We start from the raw sequence: 18153 nt of genomic DNA, 5'->3' as shown, positions 1-18153 counted from the left end.
GTACTCCCTCCCTCATGTGCCCCCCACCCCCACTTTGCCCCTCCTCCCAGGCTCAGCCCCCCCACGTCCCCCATGTGCCCCCGCCCCTCGGTTCAGCCCCCCCCCATGTACTCCCTCCCTCATGTGCCCCCCCAGGCTCAGCCCCCCCATGTGCCCCTGGCCCTTTAAGGGGCGGGGACAGCGGCAGCCCCGCCGCGCTGATGTCAGGACCTGCCCGGAACTCAGCTGAGTTTCCCGCATGGACATTCCCGGCACTTGCCGCTCCCCCCCCCGGAGCCTCCGGGCTCCCCTCTCCCCTCGCCCGGCCATGCGGCGGGAGGGGAAGATTCATGCCGGAACAGCCACCGAGGGCACCCTCCCGGCAACTCATGAATAATTAATGAGTCTCGCGGCTGTGAGGCGCTGATTGGCCAGAAGGTCAAGTCCCCTCGTGAATAATGAGCAAAGGCGGAGCGCCATTGGCCAGCGGCGCCTTGACGTGTCCCGCGGAGGGGCCGCAAGTTTCTGGTCCGCCACGGAGGGAGCAGGAGGCCGAGCGCCCCAGGCAGCCGGAGCCGCGGACGCCGCCCCCAGCCTGGGAGCCCCGTCCCCGCAGGTGAGCTGGGGAGCCTGGCGGGGGTCCCCGCGGGGACGGGTGCAAAGGGGCGGGGCCCGGGGGGTCCCCGGGGTGCTGCTCCCATGGGTGCTCCGGGCATAAGAGTGCGTGTGGGCGCCCCCCTCGGGTGCTTGGGTCAGACCGCTGGGAGGCGCAGGGTTAGGGGGGAAGCAGCTGCACCCATGGGTGCTGGGGTCAGACCGGGGGGCTGGTAGCTGCACCCATGGGTGCTGGGGCCAGGCTGCTAGGAGTAGCTCAGGGCGGGCTGCACCCATGGGTGCTGGGGTCAGACCAGGGGGGCTGGTAGCTGCACCCATGGGTGTTTGGGTCAGACCGGGGGGCTGGTAGCTGCACCCATGGGTGCTGGGGTCAAACTGGGGGGGCTGGTAGCTGCTCCCATGGGTGCTGGCTGCCCTGGCGCCTGTCTCTTTTGAGCCAGGCAGCGGCTGGTGGCTGTTCTGAGAGCAAGATTTAAATGAACAAGGGTCAGGAAACTGAAAGTGGCGATGCCCGTGGCAGCCGGAACCCGGCCCTGCTCGTACATCCATCTTGTCTTGCATCAGCCTGGCCTGGGTGCTGGCTCTCCCCAGGCCCTGCTGCAGCCGCACGCCTGGGTTAATGCAGGTGGCTCTGGGCCGCAGTGAATGCTCAGGGCTCCCTTGGGGGAGCCTCTTGCCCCAGAGGTAGACCAGCTGTGCGAGGGGGAGCCTGACCCGACAGGTGCTGCTGTCACTCAGTATCAACCTAGGGGTTGGACTGAGAAGCTTGCCTCAGCTGCTAAGCACCTTTGCTTTGCTGTTCCCCCAAGGGCCACTGACTCGTCCTGTTACCACACTCTGAGGTTACTCGCTGGAATTTGACTTCCTGAGCGAATTGGGCACAAGGCCCCAGCCAGTGGCAGGAGGGGGGTGTCTGTTTGCACTGTCCGTAGAAAAAGGTGTCTTTTGTTTGAGAAACTCCGTTGCCAGCGTTTGTAAGCTCCCTGCGCCTCTTGCTGCCTAGCAGCAGGGATGCATAAAGTTGAAGCGTGTTAAAAAAGACCTAATATCCAGTGGCTTGGATTATTGGAATCTCCTTTTGAGGCCAGTATTGATGCTGGGTGGGTCTCATACCCTCGGCCAGGAGAAGACTCTGCAATTTAACTTTTGTTGTTAGTCATTGTCCACTTTCTCTCTGCCTTGGGGTGCTAGGTCTGTAGCCACTGGGGGGGAACGGGGCCATTTCTCTGGCACCCAGAAATGAGCTTGGCACCTTAGAGAAATAGGTAAGAGCATTGTACCTGAAAGGCATGGAATCAGCATTACTAAGAGTGTATGTGAATGTCACCACCTGGCGCTTTTACAATAGGAAGTTGTGTCCCATGGGTGGTGGGTGAGCCCCACCTTCAGGGAGGTTAGCCCCTAGTTCCGCCCAAGCCCATGGCTGGAGGAGCCTTGGCCAGCCTGCTGCTAGGCTGGCCAAAGCTGCCCCAGGCCACTGGCTGGCCCAAGCCGCTCCAGCATCTATCCGCCAGCCCAAGCCCTGAGCTCCAGGCTGCAAGCTGGAGCTTAGTCCCCCGCCAGCTTCAGGGGAGGGGAGGAGCGAGGGTGGGGCCACGGCCGGGGTTAGGGGAGGCTTAGCCTTCCCTGACCTTCGATACCCACCGCCCATAGGGTTGCTAACTTTCTAATCGCACAAAACCAAACACCCCTGCTCTGAGGCCTCACCGGGGTTGGGCCAGAAATGAGGGGTTCAGGATGTGGGAGGAGGCTCTGGGCTGGGTCGGGGGTTGGGCTTTGAGCTCTGGGGTGGGGCCAAGGATGAGGGATTTGGGGTGCAGGAGGGGGCTCTGGGCTGAGATGGGGGTTGGGGTGTGGGAGGGGGTACAGGCTCTGGGGTGGGGGTACGGGCTCCAGGGTGGGGCCAGAAATGAGGGGTTCGGGGTGGGAGGGCGCTGTAGGCTGGAGCAGAGGGTTGTGGTGTGGGGGGGTGCAGGGTGCCAGCTCTGAGAGGGAGTTTGGGTGTGGGAAGGGGCTCAGGAGAGGGTGTGGGATGCAGGAGGGGGCTCTGGGCTGGGGCAGGGGATTGGGGTGTGGGAGGGAGTGTGGGCTCCTGGCAGTGCTTACCCTGGGGGCTCCCAGAAGTGGCGACATGTCCCTTGACTCCTAGGCGGAGATGTGGCCAGGCAGTTCTGTGCATTGCCCCTGCCCGCAGGCACCGCCCCTGCATCTCCCATTAGCTGCGGTTCCCGGCCAATGGGAGCTGCGGAACTGGTGCGTAAATTCCTCTGGGTGCGCCTCTGCCTGGGAGCTGAGGGACATGTCGCTGCTTCTGGGGAGCCAGGTAGGGAGCCTGCCAGCCCCACCAACGACTTCTAGTGGTGGTCCAGTTGAAAACAGGACACCTGGCAGCCGTAGCTGCCCATGGTCCCTCCCACAAATCCCTGTTGGTTATTGCAAGGAAAGAACAGTCTGGTCAATACCAGCCAATCTGTAAAACATCCAGACTCTGACCCTGAGCACTCCTCCCTCTAACCAGCCTCTGCAGTTAGCCCTGGGGTGACCGTGTTTGCTGTACATCTTACTCAGAGCCTTGATTATCAAAGTTCTGCAACTGCCCTGCAAACACAGTAACAGTGTAGAGATGGCCTTGTTCATTCAGTGAATGCGCTCCTAGAGTTCGGTGCATTTTAAAATGACATTTCAGGAAGCTTTGGCTGTCAACTGCCTTCTTGGAGTAGATGAACTGGGGAATCTATGAACTGAAGCCAAACTGTGGACATTCAAAAATCTAGTTTTTTATTGGGTTCTGGCCTTGAGCGCCCCACAGACTGCTCTCGGGCACTGTGAAATTCACAATGCGTAAGAATAAGGATTTCTAGCTGAGCCTGTGGAACCTTTCTTTAAAGGTGTTGCATTAACACCGGTCAAAACTGCTGGCTGGCTGAGATTACTGGTAATCGAGACTGAAAACCAGAAATTTTGGTTCTGTATTTGGTCAACCCAGGGCTTAGCGAGCTGATTCATGTTTCCAACAGATGTGAACTCTGGGTTGCATTTTATTCTCCTTTGCTTGTTGCAACTGCTCTTAAAGAATCACAGTGAGAGTGTGTTTTGTGCTGGTTCAGGTCTCAGCTGGGCCAGACCTTTGTCTTTAGTAAGAAAACTGGCACCTTGGGTGAAACGCAAGGTCTGGGGTTCATGATGGTGGATGATTTTCAGCACGGTGTCAGGGAACCTCTTAAGTCCTTACCTGGCCCCAACGACCGCAGCATCCGAGCGCCTCTCAATCCACCGGTGGGTGTATTCTCCCCATTTTACAGATGAGGCAATGAGGGGCAGAGAGACTAAGTGACTTTCCCAAGGTTACTCAGGGACTCTGTGGTAGCACATGGACTATTCCCCGGGTTCCTGGCTAGCACCGAACAGCCGCACCATCCTTCACCCTTTCCTAAATCTCTGCATTGATTACTTGACTTTCTCCTAGCACCAGCAGGAGAGTGAATTTGTGTGGGGGGGTGGAGGGTGAGAACCTGGATTTGTGCTGGAAATGGCCCACCTGTTGATCACTTTAGATAAGCTATTACCAGCAGGACAGTGGGGTGGGAGGAGGTATTGTTTCATATTCTCTGTGTGTATATAAAGTCTGCTGCAGTTTCCACGGTAAACATCTGATGAAGTGAGCTGTAGCTCACGAAAGCTCATGCTCAAATAAATTGGTTAGTCTCTAAGGTGCCACAAGAACTCCTTTCCTTGTCCAGGGTTGCTTTTCTTGGCCACCTGAACCCGGAGAGTCATGTTCGCTCATTAAACCAGCCGTGCAAACCCTATTTGCCCATTTGCCTGGGGCAACATACTTTCTCTTTTACAGGAGAAGAAGTCCATATGTTTTGTCATGCTACAGACAGCCAGGTAGAACTTCGTGTGAGCTGGGGAAGTTCTGTTCATCTACTGCTGCAGCCTCACAAACCTGCAGCCTCACAAACGGACAAGGAAGAGAAGTTCATTTGAAAGCTTCGGTGGGTGCTAGTGGGTGGCAGGAATCACTCTCCCACAGACAGGACCTCTGCTGAGAGTGGGTTGGGAATTGTTTCCCTCGCTGTTTCTTCGTTGGAAAATACCAATTTATCAACACCAAAACATTTTGATGAAAAGTTTGTTGAGGAGATTTCTCGGGTCCAGGATGGGAGGGAGGGAGACAGAGACCCACCCTCTCCTAGCCTGGTGATTAAGGCACGTGGGAGATCCAGGTATCCCTTCTCTGCCTGACTTGGAGCAGGGACTCCAAGTTGGGTCTCCCGCATCCCAGGTGAGTGCCAGAAGCACCAAGCTTTTGGGTCTTTTGGTGTGCACGCCTTTCTCTTGCTCTCGGTTTTATTCCAGTGTGGAATGGAAATGTGGTGGAACCTCAGCATTTTTCATGAAGGAGAATTCCTGTTTTCCAGCCTGCCTTACCCAGCAAGCTGCAGGGCATCATTCTCCTGGCTTGGCACGGTGGAGGCGTGAGAATAGCCCCGGAGTATTCTGAGAAAACAGGGGCTCTTTGGAGGGGTCTGGCTGTCCCCTGCAGCTTGCCTAGCAGCTCCCCACTCGGCATGCTGACTTCAGCATTCGCTGCTGCATTTTGGGTTCATTACAACCCTCCCCCCCATCCCAAGGAGATCTGGATCACAGATTGCACTGCATGGTTCCTCAGCTGCATTTCAGAACTCAGTCCCCAGCGCACAGGTTGTTTGCAGGAGAGCGATTGGTGGCGTCTGTCAGTTAAACAGCACCTCTGGCTCACTAGAGAGTGACGTTCCCGGGAATGCCTGCCAAGGCAGGAGATCAAGCGTTCAAAGTGCAAGGACTGACGGAAGCTATTCTTTAACCCTTCATGACGCACCCCTGCCCTCCACCACAGCAAGATACAGTGGAGTTTAATGATCCTTGTGGCTCTATTCAGCTGCTAGGGTGCAGGAGAGAATTGTGCGTGCTGTGACATGGCTCATTTAATGCATCAACTTAAAATGGCCTCCCATAATTGCTGGCATGGTGCAGTAATGGCTCAGGAAGTTGGGTCCCAAATGAAGCATGCTAGGAAAATAACGGCGTCTGCAAGCTGTTTGGGAGGAAGCCAGTCCTCCATTCAGGCTGAAGTAATGTTCCAGTGTATATTTCTTTTGCCTCTTGAGGAGGAAATTTTGCCGTGCAGGCCTGTCCCTTGCTAGCAGTGATCCGAGTTACCTGTTGTCCCCCCCCCCCCCCCCGCACACCTCCAGTGCTGCTATAGCGTAACCAAGGAAACCCGAGGTGAATGTTCTCGCATCTCCGTTTTGTACCTTCGCGCAGTCTCTGTTTGTTTCACCGAGTGCCTGTGTGATGTCAGACTGTGCATTCAGCATGGTTACATGCTGGCTCTGCTCCAGAGATGAAAGGAGAGGCTAACCACAGAGAGACCTAAGCCAGGCAGAATCGGAAAGGTTCATCCCTCAGATCTTTAAACCTAGGCTGGGAAGACGGAGCAGTAGCAAATCTGGGTTAGGTGGGTGAGGGACCCATTAAAGCTTCAAGGTTAGTCAGATGAAAGCTTTAAGAATGCAAGTGACCAGAAGGCTGGTGGGAGACGGAGTAGCTCTTCCTCCTTTCTCTTGGGGCTTTAGTCACCAACACAAACATCTACTGTAGGTGGCCACACTGGTGCCAGTCACTGCTTGCACTGGAGCAGCACCTACAATTGTCAGCAATGATGCAGCACAGGGAGAAGTGTTTAGGAAATATTTGTTTGGTATTTGGGGGGGAAACACCTAGATATGATCTAGTCGTCGTATGATGAAACGCTTTCAATTCCAATAGTAGCTCAGAAGTGTGTTCAGCATCAGCTGCTGAAGTTAGCTGTTTTTAAATTGGCAGGTCCAGATAATTTGCACCCAAGGGTCTTAAAAGAGCTGGCCGAGGAGCTCAATCGACCATTAATGTTGATTTTTTTTTTTTTTTCAATAACACTTCAGGCACTGGGGAAGTCCCAGAGGACTGGAAGAAAGTTCATGTGACAGTATCTGGAAAGGGTAAATAGGCCAACCCAGATAATTACAGACCTGTCAGCCTGATGTTGATCTCAGGCAAAGTAATGGGAATGGCTGAGACAGGACTGGATTAATATAGAATTAAGGGAGGGTAATGTAATTAATACCAATCAACATGGGTTTATGGAAAATAGACCCTGTCTGACTAACTTGATACAGATATTTTTGATGCAATTACAAGGTTGGATGATAAAGGGAATAGCATTGGTAGCCCAGACTTCGGTAAGACGTACTGCACAACATTTTGATTTTAAAAACTAGAACAATAAAATCCACATAACACATGCTAAATGGGTTAAACTGACTGACTGGTAGGTCTCAATGGAACTGTAAACAGGAAATCATTGAGCGGGAGTGTTTCTAGTAGGGGCCTGCAGGGATCAGTTCTTGGCCCTATGCTAGTTAACATTTGTATCCATGACCTGGAAGAATACATGAAATCACTGATCAAGTTTGCAGATGACCCAAAGATTGGGGGAGTGGTAAATACTGAAGGGGACAGTCATTGATACAGAGCCGTCTGGATCGCTTGGTGCAAGCCAACAATATACATTTAATATGGTTACTGGTAAATGACACATCTAGGAACAAAGAGCATCAGCCAGGCCTGCAGGATGGGGGACTGTGCCCTGGGAAGCAGGGGCTCAGAAGACTTGGGGCTCATGCTGGGTAATGAGCTGAACAAGATCTCCCAGTGCAACCCCACTGCCAGAAGGGCCAATATGATCCTTGGGTGCATAAACAGGGTGGGGGCGGATGACCTGTATTGCCTTTGTATTTGGCAGTGATCTGACTACTGCCGGGAATCCGGTGTCCTGTTCTGGTGCCAGCAGTTCAAGAAGGATGTTAATAAATTATAGAGAGGAGCTGGGAGAACGATACAGGCTGGGAGAACATGCTTTTTGTGATAGACCCGGCCAGTTCAAGACGTTTAGCCCAGTAAAAAGAAGGTGAAAGCCTGAGTGGATCGGTCTGTTAGGACCTGGATGGGGGCAGAGTTTTGATGAGGCTCGTCCATCTAGCAGATAAAGATGTGTAACAACCCCCCCGGCCGGAAGTGGAAGCTGGACAAGTTGGACTGGGGATGAGTCATGGTTTTTAACAGGGAGGGGAATTAACCCTTGGAACAAGTTACTGAGGGCTGGGCTGGATTCTCCATCCCTGGCAATTTTTAAATTGAGAGAGGACATTTTTCTAACGAGGGCTGCTCTAGTTCCAACGCGTTAATTCAGGGCTGGGCTGTGGCCTGTGTAATGTGGGAGGTTCAGACCAGATGATCGGTCGTCCCTGCTGGCATAGTAGTCTAGGACACTTTGCTAGCCATTGGCACGGATGCAGCCACGCCGGTGGCTAACTTCCCCCCCAGGATAGGAGCCCCTTGCATTCAATTCTGTACCCCGCCTCTGGGCAGAGCGGCAGGAAAGAGGAGATGGCAAAGCTGCCCCAGGTGAAAGCTTCCAGCCCTTCCGTCGTGCTTTGCTGTCTGTTGCTAGCTTGGTGGTGGGCCAGTCAGCCTAGCGCATCCTGAACCCTTTCCTTCCCTTCCCCCTGGGTGGGATCAGTGCGTGGCGGAGGAGCTGAGCCCCGTGCAGCGTGGGCAGAGTATTTTAACTCTGCAAATTCACCTTGAGATGCTTTTGTGAGTGGCCGTTTGGATGGTGGCAGCCCCAGAGGCTCTGGCCGCGAGGGGCCCCGCTGCGCTGGCTGTTCTGCCCACCTAGGAACTAGCAGCTTCTGCCCCAGCAGGTTGACAAGAGGCAAGACGTAAGCGGTAGATGGGACAGACAGACAGGCGGGGGTTTGGGGAGGGGCACGGTGAATACTGGACAGGGTGCAATGAGTCCCCACTCGCCCCCCGGCTTGGAGCTGAGGGAGAGCCTGAGGCAAGCTCAGCCCGTAGCTCTCTGGGGTGATTTACGTGGCCAACTGTTCCTGGCTCCAGTCGGCCTGCGGGTCCTGTGTCCGGGGGTTGATTTAGAGAGTGCGTGTGCGGGGCCTGCTCCTGGAAGCAGTGTTCTCTGCAGCTGGGCCTGCCTGGGGCTTGCCGTGGGAACTCAGAAGCATTTCGCAGCCAAACAGAAGCCCAGACTGGTTTGGCACCCAGTACAGGAACTGTTCCCGGAAGCGAGCCGTGGCTGACGTGGTCAGAACGTCCCTGCCGCGCTGCAGCCCGGGGATCTTGGTTTCGGGCTGCCGACACCTGTCTAGCCGTGCGAACAGCCACGCTCCAGGCGTCATCTGAGTAGTTTCAAATGATGTTTATGAAAGACGGAGTGGGGCACAAGTTCAGCTGTGCTGGAGGCTGGGTTTGTGTTTCCTGGGCTTAGTAGGGAAACACCCCCTGTAGCGAGGCTCCTGCCACGCTCTGCGGTCTCCTGGAAGGTGTTCAGGGTGCGTGATAGCACTGCCCCAGGGGCAGCTCTTCCAGGAAGCAGGTGTCCGGCTCTCCTGGCATTAGGAGTAAGAGGGCAGTCCGACTGTTGGAGGGGACAGGTCCTGTAAGCACGGTGCTTTGCTCTCCATGAAAAGGCTGACTAGAAGGCCTTGTGGAGAAGGGGGCTCTGAGGACAGTGACTGGAGTTACCTGATTACGTAATACATTTTTGGCCGTGTGGCTGTATCTAGACAGCCCCCAATTCTGTGCCGAGTCACATAGCGACCTATGCTTTGGTCGAGATCTCCGAGGACCTGCCATTTCTCCCCCGCTGTGCAATGGCTAGAGGGAGTGAGGAGTACTCGGGATTCCCCCCACGCATGCCTGGGAGGCGGAGAGAGGAGGGTTGTTCTGTAATGTGGTAAAGACACTTCAGAGAATCCAAGTTTCAGAGTAGCAGCCGTGTTAGTCTGTATTCGCAAAAAGAACAGGCGTACTTGTGGCCCCTTAGAGACTAACCAATTTATTTGAGCATAAGCTTTCGTGAGCTACAGCTCACTTCATCGGATGCATTGGTTAGTCTCTAAGGTGCCACAAGTCCTCCTTTTCTTTCGGAGAATCCAAGTGGCTGAAATCTCCATGTGGGCAGGCTGTAGTCTGTGGACCAGGCAGGCTGCTCTGTATTTCTCCAGTGTTGTTTCCCACCCCATCCAAGGGCAGTGAGCATCCCAGGGATGTTCTGCAGGAGTGTGAATGGGAGGGGAGCCCATGCAAACATCTCCGAGCTCGCAGCAGCTACAAGGGGACACTGGTGGGTGCAGCTGTAAATCCAGGAGGTCCCTGAGCACCTGCGGGAGCGGGAGAGGTTACGGTCTGGGCTGAGGCTTTGGAGGAGCAGCAGCCTGTCTGGTGAAGCATGGCAGACTTGGGGCACAGTCCCTGGGCAAAGAAGGGTCAGTGCAAAGCCACCGATGCTAAGAGGAGCCTGTCCATTGACTCCAGCAAGCACCGGATCAGTCCCTCCGAGCACCGCTGGCCTCTTCAGATGGGAGATACTGCCAGCATCCTGGGTTTGGCTGGCTGGAGCTGGGGGGAGCCAGACGGTAGCAGGTTTTGGCTTTAAGTCATTACCCTCTGTGAGGTTGGGATGAACCTTCCCTCTCTCCAGGTGTCTCTCCCCAGCTGTCACTTGAGCTCCCCATTGGGAAGCACTCGGAGGGCTGGGGGTCAAATTGGCTTTCTAAGCTTCATGGTTTTGCTAATTTCATCTGCGGTGAGCTGCAAAAAGCAGCTGCTCCATCAGGGTTGGAGCCGGTTTAGTTTGGAAGCCTTTTAGAGCTGATAGGAGACTATCTCGGGGCTTTGTGAAACTGGCGACGTGGGCTCCAGGGCGCCCGCACCTGCCCTATGCGGACAGACGAGCGCGGAGAGCGATCGCTGCCAAACCCGGTTACGCCGTTCCCCAGCTTGGGCTGCAGCCTTTTGGCGCCGCAGAGGAGCGTAGGAGACATGGAACGGCGCTGCTGTGGTGTGCTTGATAGACTCCTGGTTTTGGCATAAGAGCTCAGTTTTGGTTTTATTACAATGCACAATGTTCCGCTGGTTTGTTTTACTTGTTTAGGGATCAGGCCTCAGGGCTTGGTTGTGGGCAGGTCACCTAGGGCTAAACTTTCTCCAAGTAGTTTCATGTTCTGGATGCCTCCCTTTGAGTATCTAGTTTGACCCATTTCAGAGGAACAGCCGTGTTAGTCTGTATTTGCAAAAAGAAAAGGAGTACTTGTGGCACCTTAGAGACTTCATCAGATGAAGTGAGCTGTAGCTCACGAAAGCTCATGCTCAAATAAATTGGTTAGTCTCTAAGGTGCCACAAGTACTCCTTTAGTTTGACCCATGTTAGGCTCCAAGGTGCTGAACGTTACAAGTTTGCAGCAGTTTTGCTAATCCACACGAGGGTCTGGCGCCCTGGCAGGCGGAGGAGGGAAAACAGCTTGATTACTATGAAACTGCAGCTTTGGTAAGTTTCTCTTTCTTCAGATTCAGGTCTTTGGCTGCTGCTAAAACAGAAGCAGAGAAGCAGCTGTTCTCACTCTGGTCTGATGTGTGTGATTTGTGCTTCCTCATCCTGCTGAGCTGCTCCTTTGCCTGCAGGCGTCTAAGCCTAGACTCGGCTTCAGGGCTTGCAGAAATCCACCCTGAACTGCTGGGAGTGGCTGGGGGGGTTTCCCCATCTCTAACTCCAATGACTTTCAGAAGGTGGCGAGTGCAGGGAGTGACTGAAGGCATGTGATGGGATCTGAGATGCTTCCTGTGACCTCTCACACCCCCAACTCCACAAAATCAGGCTCTCCCAACTGCCAGCTTGTCCTGTAATATTTGCTTGGATTGCTTTCATGTGGGGTTACCTGTCCTGGGCTTTCCCCACCGTTATTTACCATCACCGAAGCTGTAGGTCCCGGCTGCCCTCTGGCACAGAGTGGGAGCTACCCCTGTGGAAGTCAGTAGGGTTATAACCGTGCAAGCCCAGCAAGAGAGGGAATGGTTTCTCCAGGCTGTGGTTTTCTCCCTGTTTCTCCAGGCTGTGACCCCCTGCATTGCTCTCGGGACAGACAGACAAAGCAAAATGCAAAGGTCCCGTTGTGACCCATGACCACTCCTAGCTTCTCACTCTGCCCTGGCCTGTCTCAGGGGGACCGAACTCTAGTTACTGCAATGCCAGCCTGTCACGGAGTCCCTGGGCGATGCTCTGGAACTGCTCCCCATGAAGTCAGTCAGGACTCTGGGGTAGTCGCCTTTCTGTGAGCAGCCTGTCTTCAGGACACACAGCTCACACAGCTTCCACCTTCCTGGGTCTGACCTTGGAGCATTCAGCATCCTCTGCCTCTCCGTGCGCTTCCCACAGCGAGTCCGCTCAGGCGGTGCTCCTGGGGAAGCCAGAGGGTCCTGCACCCCAACTTCGCAGTCAGACGTGACTCTCAGCCAGCCAGTAAAACAGAAGGTTTATTAGACGACAGGAACATGGTCTAAAACAGAGCTTGCAGGTGCAGAGAATGGGACCCCTCAGCTGGGTCCATTCTGGGGGGCAGTGAGCCAGACAACCACGTCTGCACTTCACTCCATGTCCCAGCCAGCCCCAAACTGAAACCCCCTCCAGCCCCTCCTCCCCTGGGCTTTGTTCCTTTCCCGGGCCAGGAGGTCACCTGATTCCTTTGTTCTCCAACCCTTTAGCTCTCACCTTGCAGGGGGGAAGGGCCCAGGCCATCAGTTGCCAGGAAACAGGGTGTCGGCCATTCTCTGTGTCCAGACCCCTGCACACACCTGCCCTCTAGGGCTCTGCAATGATCATACACCCTTACCCCACCCCCTAGATACTTAAGAACTGCCTAGGGGAAACTGAGGCACCCCCACACTATTCAGAGGAAACATTAAGAACAGTCCCACTTTGTCACACAGCCCATCTGCTGCTGTCCATCTCCCGCCATTTCTGGCTGAGATACTGAACTGACACAGCATCTCACCCCGATACTTCACAGGCTGAAATGTTGGTTTAAAAGCAAAATTACCCGTGACGAGGTTCGCTCAGCTGAACTTTAGCGGTAGCTGGTTGCGCTCAGCTGACCTTTCAGTGGTGACTGAATTTGCTCACGCCTTCACAGAGTTGCAGATTGCCCAGTGAACAAGCCACGGTTTCCCCTGCTAGTTTTTGTTTGATTCCCATTGACACACATGGAATAAACCCAAGAGTTATTTCTTCCTCGTTTCTGTTGTGGTTCCTGGCAGTCTCCACCTCCTGCACTTACTGTAAGTCGGGTGGCTCATTCCCAGCGCTGGTTCTGGAGGGAAACCAAAGACGAGAATCAAGGTAGAGTCTGGTTTGTGGCCGGGTGTGTATCGGCATTCTGCTGAAGTCACGTAACTGGCTGCTCTGGGCTGGTTAAGAGCCCTTCCAGGTGAAGGTAGGGAGCCTACCGAAAATGTTCTGTGTTGCGTGGACAGAGCCGGGCCTTGGCAGGGGGATGTTTCTGGCAGGGATAGCTGGGGGTTGGCTTCGCTGTAGGGAGATTTGCATAGTGATGGGACGAGAGCTCCACTTCCAAATCTAAACTGCAGACCCTTCTGCCTGATTGGTTCACTCCTCCTTTTGAAGTGCTGGGAAGTCTTGTGGACTGTGCTCAAGAGAGGGTGGGGTGGGGGAGAAGGTTCACGGTGTAAGTCCCAGTTGGTGCAAAGGTCTCTGCAGATCTCTGCTTTCTGAACCAAGGATTCCTACAGCTCCCTGATCCTGCAGCCTCGGGCAGGCACAATTCCTGCTGAAGCTGTGTGAAGTCGACAGGATCAAACTCTAGGGCCTTGGGTCCCGATTCAGCAAATACTTTAAGCAGCTTGTGTGCTTAAGTCCTTTGCTGAATCGGGGCCGTAGCCATTTAAATATCGGCAGCTCTCCTCAGGGTTTGGCTCTGAGGGGCGCTGTGCAGCGCACAGGCTAGGCTGCCTCTCCATGGCTCTTCAGAATTGCTTCTGGGGTGACTTGTGTGTCCCACTGGGGTGAAGCTCACCCTGTGCACCAGGCCTGTGCACCAGGCCTGTGCACCACCGAAATCCCACTAACCTGGCACGTGGCCCTGGAGCTGCCCCTCTGCCCAGGGCAGAGTTCCCTCGTTGGGTCCAAGTCGCGTGGATATTGTGTTGTGTGCCGATCTGTGTCTTCTCAGCCTCTCCATGGTCAGCCTTCGCTTGGAGGCTTGAATAGCCAAACTAGCAAGATTTGGACTCCTAACACCAGCGCTGAGGCAGGTGGGGGATTAAATCTTTGCAGGTAGGGGCATGGGGGAGGGTTAGAGCCTGAAACTCTTCAGCACTTGTGAGAGACTGGCTCTCGAGTCGGAGCAGGGTTATTGGTGCTCTGAGCTGTGTGGGCTGCTTGTTTCTTGATTACTCATCTTCGTGCTTGGTGCCCACCTCCGGTTGCAAGAGGAGACGGGGTCGGCTCGCCAGGAGTCGTTCCCCCGGTGTTTACAGGATGTATGTTAAAGCCATTGGGCCATGTAATGTCGTGAGGGGCGCTGGTGGGTTTGTAAGGGAGGGAGGGGGAGATCTTCCTGAGGACAGCACACACCCACTGCCCCCTCAGCGTGTCTCTTTAATCTCCCAGTGATGTGGGTTTGGCCTGTGGCTCAGGGTTCACTCTTCCTTTGCGTAGACCAAGGCTGTGTCCTGGGAGTTCCCAAGCCGGAGCCGCTGGGCACTGTCCTCTGGTGCTGAACATAGAGGGTTGTGTGGGGTGCAAATCCATGCGGGTCTTGGGCTGCTGCAGCAGAGCCATCCTGACCGCCAGTTGCAGGTAGGAAGCCAGGAGCAGCTTTGCTGAACAGGAGCCCGAGGGGTCCCTGAGGCATGCACCTCACCCAGAAAGGCGAGCAGTCCCATCCTGCTCAGCAAGCACGTTGTCCAGGCCCGAGCCACTGCCTTGAACCGGGGGGGTGTCAAGCACGTTGTCCAGGCCCGAGCCACCGCCTTGAACCGGGGGGGGTGTACCAAGCACGTCGTCCGGGCCTGAGCCACCGCCTTGAACCAGGGTGGGCAAGCGCGTCCTTACGGGCTCTGCTGAATCAGGAGCTGAAAGTGAGGCACCTAAAACGGGGATGGGTTTTCCCCAGAGGCGTTGCAGGCCCATGGAAGTCAGTGGCAGGGCCCCTCTAGCCAGCCAAACGCACGTCCTATCCAGGCTCCTAACTGAAAGCTGCGGCCGTCGTGAACTCCCGTGTCTGCCTGCAGCCTCCTGGTCCTCTTCCCCGAGGAGCAAGTGTGACTCTCTCTGTTGTCCGGAGTCTCGTTGTGCCGGGTTGGCGTCTGGGCGGCTCCTGTGCCTGGTGGCAGCCGGGACATGACATTGCCCCTGCGGGCCCTGAGCGGTGCGGAAGCTGCTACTGGTTGGGTTGAAGGGAGAAGGCGCACTGGTAACTGGCTGCTCTTCAGCAGCATTAGTCGCGGGTATGCTGCTTCCTGTGGCTTGCTCATGCTTTAATAAAGAGACCTCTACCGCGGCCGTGCCTAGCCGCTCACCAAAGAGAAGATCTTCGGTCCACGCCCACCTCCAGATGAGTAGAAGATGCAAAATAGTCAGGGACCTTGCCAGCTCTAAGGGCGAGCGTGAATTGTGTGGAAGGGGGCTGCCTTCAGGATCCCGGGCCGTGTCGGTGGCTGGGGCTACAACTCAATGATTTTGGTTTTGAAACCAGCTCGTTCTCAAAAGGTGCTTGGCTCTGGTCCAAGGCAGAAGTGTTATTGCACGTAGGAAATGGCTCGCCTGGGAGAATCTGACTTTTGCTTTCTGTGTTGCTGAACTGAAATGGTGTCGATCTCTGGCCAGCCCAGCATGCGTGGGTGAAAACGCTCCAGCGGCCCAGAAAACCAGTTGCTGTACTAACGAGAAGACAGGCAAAAGGCCAGGGGCTCTCGAACGGAGCCCCGAAGACCCCTGTGGATGGAATGTGTCGTGTGTCTTAGGGGCCTCAATGGGAAATCAATGTCCTGGGGTCTTGCGCTCAGTGGCATCAAACTAACCCTGAGCAAATGCCTGGGAGCCGCCTCTCTCAGTGCACTTCCCTGCTGTTGGTGGATGGGTGGACAAGTAGGTGCAGTTGTATCCTGGCAGCAGAAAGGGGGCGGGGGGCAGGAGAAGTGGCCTACCAGGATGCTCTAGCCTCTTGTTTGATTTTCCTCATTAACCTTCTAACCACAGGTTTCAGAGTAGCAGCCATGTTAGTCTGTATCCGCAAAAAGAACAGGAGGACTTGTGGCACCTTAGAGACTAACCCATTTATCTGAGCATAAACTTTCGTGAGCTACAGCTCACTTCATCAGATGCAACCACAGCACTGCCTGGAGCCAGGCTCTGTGACAGAACGCTAGTCGGGTGCATGTCCGCCCCCAGGGACCACAGAGCGAAGCCTGGGGCTTGTGCCGTAGCATCGAGCTCCTGAAAACCAGCGCGTGCGAGGTCCTCGTGTTGCAGGGTGAATTTCACTCCTGCGCAGGGGGCCAGCACAGGCCTGTGCAGGAAAGGGTGAGAGGGGAGCGTGGGCTGACACTGCACCAGGGTGAATTTTAACCTTCAAATTCTAGCTGCCCTATTATGCTAATGACCGGAGATCTGTTCACTCTGGCAGCTCATTCTAGACCAAGGTTCTTTCCAGTTGCAGATGGACCCTAGGGCAGATGGGTCAGAAGATAGGCCTGAGATTAAGGTTGTCGGATTTGTCTTTTATTCCTGAGGCGTCTCTAAATCCCCTAGTCAGAGAACTTGGTCCTACCTCTGTTTTAGTGTGTCCTTCAACCTGTCCTGCTGAGTGTTGCATGGAGCCTTTCCGTGAGATCCTGGGGAAGCCAACAGCCTGTTATCTGGCCCATAGCAGCTAGTCCTGGTGTCCTGGATCCACAGGATCGGAGCTATACCCCAGCTTTTGATCAGAACCAATCAGTGTGCCAGACCCCCAGGGGAGCCCCTCTACCTTCAGGGCGGACCACACTGGGCTGCAGCCCCCTTGCTTCGCTGTTAGTCTGCCCTGAGAGCAAACGTAATCCTTTCCCCCATCCCTCCCCCCCAACAGCAATGCAAAGTGTAGGGGGAAATTGAGGCATGCTGTCACGGAGTCCCTGGGCGATGCTCTGGAACGCTCCCTATGAAGCCAGTCAGGACTCTGGGGAAGTCTCCTTTCTGGGAGCAGCCTGTCTTCAGGACACACAGCTCACCCAGCTTCCACCTTCCTGGGTCTGACCTCGGAGCATTCAGCATCCTCTGCCCCTCCGTGCGCTTCCCCCAGCGAGTCTGCTCAGGTAGGGGTCTTGGGGAAGCCAGAGGGTCCTGCACCCCAACTCCGCAGTCAGACGTGACTCTCAGCCAGCCAGTAAAACAGAGGTTTATTAGACGACAGGAACAGGGTCTAAAACAGAGCTTGTAGGTGCAGAGAACAGGACCGCTCAGCTGGGTCCATTTTGGGGGCAGTGAGCCAGACAACCACGTCTGCCCTTCACTCCATGTCCCAGCCAGCCCCAAACTGAAACTCCCTCCAGCCCCACCTCCTCTGGGCTTTGTCCCTTTCCCGGGTCAGGAGGTCACCTGATTCCTTTGTTCTCCAACCCTTTAGCTCTCACCTTGCAGGGGGGAAGGGCCCAGGCCATCAGTGGCCAGGAAACAGGGTGTCGGTCATTCTCTGTGTCCAGACCCCTGCACACACCTGCCCTCTAGGGCTCTGCAGTGATCATACACTCTTATCCCACCACCTAGATACTTAAGAATTGCATAGGGGAAACTGAGGCACCCCCACACTATTCAGAGGAAACATTAAGAACAGTCCCACTTCGTCACACATGCACAGGATTCATAGAAACACTTCTGGCAAGTCCCACTTGTCCGGGGGAGGCGCTCAGGGCAGGCTGCTCTGCAGTGTTTAGGGGAGTTATTTTTGTCTCCTGTAGGCAGAGGGGCAATAACAAAGCCAGGAACGCCTCTGAAAATGGGGAAGACCGGGTCCGTTCTTTCTGCTGAATTCAGAAATGGCCCAGGGGATTTCCATCAACCTTAAATAAAACCGAACTTTGGGCGAAGATCAAGCATGGGAGATGCCACCCTTTCAGGCGGCCCACCAGTGGGGCTAGGAGCCTGGCAAAACGGGGGGTGGTGTTTAAAATCTGACCGGGACCCTCCCCACAGGCCTGTGATGACAATCACTAGTCACTCCAGCGTATGGGTCTGACGCTGTGGCAGACGCCTCGCAGGAATTGTTCCCCGGTGAACAAAGACGCGCCCTGAAGCCCGCGGCGGCCCCCTGCAGCTCGGCATCCCTGCGGCTCTGACGCGGTTCTCCCTGTGTTGCCAGGTGTCCAGAGTCGGACGAGATGGCACAATGGAACCAGCTGCAGCAGCTGGACACGCGCTATCTGGAGCAGCTGCATCAGCTGTATAGTGACAGCTTCCCCATGGAGCTCAGGCAGTTCCTGGCCCCCTGGATCGAAAGCCAGGACTGGTAAGTCCTCGTGTCTCCCCGCCTGCTTCAGGGCATGAGCCAGCCTCCAGCGCATGGGGGTCAGGCAGGGACTTACCTGGGGTGGGTATCCCGTAACCGCAGCGGCTGGGGGCGGGAA

General features: G+C 55.3%; 1 protein-coding gene across 4 annotated transcripts in view; it reads left to right on the top strand.

The window, feature by feature from the left end:
* The first annotated feature begins 455 nt into the window (after nt 1-455).
* Nucleotides 456-18153, top strand: part of STAT3 (signal transducer and activator of transcription 3) — a 34853-nt gene continuing 17155 nt past the window's right edge. For 3 of the 4 annotated variants that reach the window (XM_048829979.2, XM_048829978.2, XM_075123727.1), the window contains exons 1-2: nt 456-595; nt 17889-18035. In XM_048829979.2, coding sequence (XP_048685936.1) covers nt 17908-18035 — 128 coding nt within the window. In that variant the 5' untranslated portion in view covers nt 456-595; nt 17889-17907. Of the gene's footprint in view, nt 596-17888; nt 18036-18153 lie in introns of those variants that run through there. The other variant, XM_048829983.2, reaches the window with a different exon arrangement.

This window comes from Caretta caretta, chromosome 27 (genome assembly GCF_965140235.1).
Source record: "Caretta caretta isolate rCarCar2 chromosome 27, rCarCar1.hap1, whole genome shotgun sequence".
Lineage (NCBI taxonomy): Eukaryota > Metazoa > Chordata > Testudines > Cheloniidae > Caretta > Caretta caretta.
The sequence above is the reverse complement of the archived record's forward strand: the minus strand, read 5'-3'. Positions and strand labels throughout refer to the sequence as shown.